The sequence below is a fragment of the Propithecus coquereli genome, unplaced genomic scaffold (assembly GCF_000956105.1).
Source record: "Propithecus coquereli isolate 6110/MARCELLA unplaced genomic scaffold, Pcoq_1.0 Scaffold42, whole genome shotgun sequence".
NCBI lineage: Eukaryota > Metazoa > Chordata > Mammalia > Primates > Indriidae > Propithecus > Propithecus coquereli.
Window position 1 is genome coordinate 6,092,341 of NW_012149952.1, and position 4,579 is coordinate 6,096,919.

Below are 4,579 nucleotides of genomic sequence, written 5' to 3' on the forward strand. Positions count from 1 at the left end.
AAAAAAAAAAAAAAAGAATTTGTCTTCCATTTTATTCCATAGCTACTAACACAGTAGTGTATGTGCAGTTGAAACAGTAAATACCAGTAGGAAATACTTATCAGATCAAGAGGAAGCAACTTTAAGAAATGGACCAGGCTAGCCGGGCGTGGTGGCACACACTTATAGTCCTAGCTACTCGAGAGACTGAGGTAGAAGGATTCTTTGAGCCTAGGAGATTGAGGCTGCAGTGCGCTAGGATGGTGCCATTGAACTTCAGCCTGGGTAACAGAAAGAGACCCTGTCTCTTTAAAAAAAAAAAAAGGAAGAAGAAAGAAATGGACCAGGAAAGATGTTAGTGTGATTACTAATGACAAGGCTCTCATGCTTTCTCCAGGCTCGACAAGCTATGCAGGAACAACTGGCCAAGAACAAAGAACTGACACAGAAACTCCAGGTAGCCTCAGAGAGTGAGGAAGAAGAGGGAGGCACACAAGTGGAGGAACTTCTCGTCCCTGTTGCAGTGAATGAAGCACAGATGAATGCAGATGGACCAAATCCCTGGATGCTCAGGAGTTGCACCAGTGATGCAAAAGAGGCTGAAATCCAGGAGGACCCCGAACAACTACCAGAGCCTTTGGCCCACAATGTTTCTGAAAGTGAGCGAGATGAAACACCGGTGGCAGAGGAAGAAATTTTGTTGAAAGAATTTGAGGAAAGGCGATCCCTTAGAAAAAAGTCCGAGCTCAACCAGGATGCTGAGTCAGTGGGCGGTCAAGAAACAAAAGGTGAGCTGTGATAAAATGGAAGGGAGAACTTCATAATGCTATGGACGGACTGTGAGAGAAAAGTGTCCACCCACACGTGCTGCATAGAGATTAGGCCCTGGGGACTTTTCAAGAGTGAGTACACTGGGTCCCTGAAGAGAAATTAGATTCATAATAATAGATATTTATAAACAGTCATCTGAGTGGCTGTGCAGTGTGTTCATTCAGACACATTTTTCTGCTCTTGGGGGCTTAATGGCCTTCAGAAAGATATAACCATCCTCAAAGTAAGGGCATGAGTTAGCATTCCTGGTACCTACAAACCAGAGAGAAGTGCATATGGTGAGATGGCAAATCTGAAAATCCGTTCACACCTATAGACAAGAGAGGTGGATTTTGAGACATTATGAAACTTCTTCAAATTGCTGGAGTTTTTTGTTTGTAAGTAGGAGTGGCATTTTTTTACACTTCTTAATGCTAGTTTATATGTGTCTATGGGGTGACACTTTACAGGAATGAATGGCTCCACAGGCTACCTGACAAATTAGAATTGTGACCCCCATGCTCAGACTCTATCTGTATGTTTTCTACCTGTTATCTCGAAGAGATTGTATGTTAACAATGTTAGCACCCTTGAGATTGGTCATAGAGCTCCCATTCTGGGAATAAACCAGGATATTATGAAGCCTGCTTAGGAGACTACCTACATTCAGAAATCACCTGGCTATCTGGACAGATTCTCAGGTTTGATTTCATTTCATATAGGAATGCATTTAGATGACAGCAAAAATCTGTTTTTACATGGCAAAAATGTATTCCTGTCATTTAGAATGTGTTGTAGGGACCTTAATGGTTTCAGCTAAAGATTTCTGGGATTAATAGTTACAAGTAGCCACTTCTGAGAGGATTTTGGAAAGTAGCACTGTAGGCCGAGATTGTGGGGCAGTCCATATACAATCACAGGACCCTAGCAGCGTCCTCTTGAGCCCTCTTAACTGGCCATCTAGCTAAATGTGTAGAGCAGTTGGTTGTAGTATGAAAGGTGGATTTGGATTTCTGGATAATAAATAAATAAAATTTTCCCAAACCTTCTGAAAAAGAATGTCCTATAATAGTGAGAAGTCATGGACTCCAGTCAAAATGAGCAAAACTTGATTCTTGAGAAATAAACGTGTATGTGTCCAAAGGCCAGATCTGAGGAGCTGCAGTGGCTTCAAGCCAAAGCTTAGAGAGCAGGATCAACGGGGGAATGAAGGCAACTTGCATCAGTACAAAGAATACTTCAGAAGTCTGCCGCTGCCATGTTTCCCTTCAGGCTGTCGAGACTTAGTGGTATTTGCTCAGATGGTGCCAGTGACTGGAAAGTGCAAGAAGCCATATCCACTATTAGAAAGCAGCTACTTCATCTGTTCTTGACTTGGCCACAGCAGATTATGAAATACTGCCTTAAGATATGGAGTGGGAATTCTTGAGTCAAGATAAAACAATTCTGGATAAGGCTTTTATAAGCAGTAAAGCATATTCAGAGGCCACTTGTTAAAATGGCTTTTTTTAAATTTGGAACTTGGGGCAATCTTCCCAAGCAGGGTTTACTGTACAGGAAAATTTAAGCCACAGTCCCAGTTATACAGTGAGTCATTGGTGAAGCTGGGAATAGGACCCAGGACGGCTGCTTCCCAACATGCTGCTTTAAACTACTAAACTCTGGTAATGCTTAGTGAACTCTCCAGGAGATCCAGCATGCAGAATCTTCTCTTCCCCATCTGTCCTTGTTAGAATGTCTTACGTAGTATCTAGCGCACCCAGTGGGTGCTCAACAATTGTTCATTGACAAAGGAACTTCCAAACCTCCTTTTCTGACAGCTTCCATTTCCCCCCCTCCCCAGATTCTATCAGCCAGGAGGTGCTATTTGAATTGAGAACACTGTCTGAGAAACTCAAGGAAAACCATCAGTCCAGGAAACAAAAAGCAAGTTCAGTGGGGACTGTTCCCCAGGTCCAGAGAGAGGAACCTGCCCCGGAAGAAGAAGAAGAACCTCTGTTGCTGCAGAGGCCCGAGAGAGTACAGACTCTGGAAGAGCTAGAAGAGCTGGAGAAGGAAGGATGTTTTCAAAATAAGGAGCTTCCCAGACCTGTGTTAGAAGGGCATCAGTTGAAGAAGAACCCAAATAATCCAACTGATGCCCCTAAGAAGAAGAAGGAGCAAATGATTGACCTACGGAACCTCCTGACCACAAAATCTCCTTCCGTGAAGTCTTTGGCAGTTCCCACAACAATAGAGGAGATGGTGAGCAGAGCCAGGGTCACGGGCCATTTTGGGGGATCAGATCTGGTGCGGAAAGTATCCTTCTTGCACAAGGAGTGGTGAAGCTTTGTTTTGCTGGGGACACTTTTCAGTAATTGAGAGGTCCAGAATAGTGCAGGGCCAGGCTGATCCCAGTGACATTTTTAATAGATGCAAATATGTGGGTGCAGCCATGGCCCCCACATCCTAAATCCTGAGCCACCAAAACTTCGAAGTGGCTCTAAAACTGCCCTCAGAGGAAAGAGGGAGTAACTCAGAGCTCTGACCAAATCCCAGGCAGGACAACTCAAGGTGAGTCCTTGAGCTGTTGCCAAAGTTTTACTCAGTGGGATCTGATACGGCCCAGGGCTCCCTAATTAAGTAATTGAAACTGCTAAAGTGCCAATCTTTTCAGGGGATATAAGCTAGAGGAAGCCCACATTCCAGCCAGGCCACTTGGAACTCCTACTAACGCAGGCCATTCCTTCCTCCACCCTGCAGCTTCACTGAAAAGTTTAAAATTGTGTCATATGATAATGAGCTACGGGTGTTTACCCTAGAGAGAAGAAAATTAGAGCATGATTGGCTACCAATTGGTTTATATTGCAAGACCATCATTGTTCAGCACTTCCCCCTAGGGGGCGCCAAAATGTCACGACCTAAAATTCAAGCATGCTTAAGGTGAACCATGGCTCATAAGGCAAGCTTGTAGTTCTCGCTCTTGTTTCTTCCCAGGAAGATGAAGCAGAGCGAGACCAAAAGCAGATGATAAAGGAAGCTTTTGCCGGGGATGATGTCATCAGAGACTTCTTGAAAGAGAAGAGGGAAGCTGTGGAGGCGAGTAAGCCACAGGACGTGGACCTGACGCTACCTGGCTGGGGCGAGTGGGGTGGTATGGGCCTGAAGCCCAGTGCCAAGAAAAGACGCCGGTAAGAACAAGAAAGCCTGTCAGAAAGGCACCAGGTTCTCCCACCTCGCCCTAAGTGTCCTCCCTGCCCTTTTGATTAAGTCCTTAATGCTCCTAGTCAGACATCCTGCTGTTTTGCTTTCCAGGTTTCTCATAAAAGCCCCTGAGGGTCCTCCAAGAAAAGACAAGAATTTGCCAAATGTGATTATCAATGAGAAGCGCAATATCCATGCAGCAGCTCATCAGGTGAGGACTTAGCTCTTTAGCTGCCTACTCTCTTTACCGCCTGGCTCTCTTGCTTGAGAGGAGTATTCTAGTGATGTGTGTTCAGGAGGGATGTGTGATCTTGACCACAGAATGAAATCTATTGTTTTCACTGGCTGTGACATTAATAATTCCAGATAGGCTATGTTGTTTTAATTACCGACTGGGAAGAAGGTTTAGACTTAACGGATAATATTTGCAGCAATAGTAAGGCTCCCAAATCTGTATTTTCAACTAGTACACCAGATAATTCTGGTACAATTGGCTCTTACCACATTAAGAATCACCATTCTGGGGGCCGGGCGCGGTGGCTCACGCCTGTAATCCTAGCACTCTGGGAGGCCAAGGCGGGTGGATTGTTTGAGCTCAGGAGTTCGA

General features: G+C 44.8%; 1 protein-coding gene across 2 annotated transcripts in view; it reads left to right on the forward strand.

Moving 5' to 3' along the window:
* The window catches only part of UTP14A (UTP14, U3 small nucleolar ribonucleoprotein, homolog A (yeast)), a 19,312-nt gene that overhangs the window by 12,284 nt on the left and 2,449 nt on the right, over nt 1-4,579 (forward strand). For both annotated transcript variants that reach the window (XM_012653463.1, XM_012653464.1), the window contains 4 exons: nt 377-767; nt 2,633-3,033; nt 3,766-3,959; nt 4,084-4,183. In XM_012653463.1, coding sequence (XP_012508917.1) covers nt 377-767; nt 2,633-3,033; nt 3,766-3,959; nt 4,084-4,183 — 1,086 coding nt within the window. The remainder of the gene's footprint in view (nt 1-376; nt 768-2,632; nt 3,034-3,765; nt 3,960-4,083; nt 4,184-4,579) is intronic.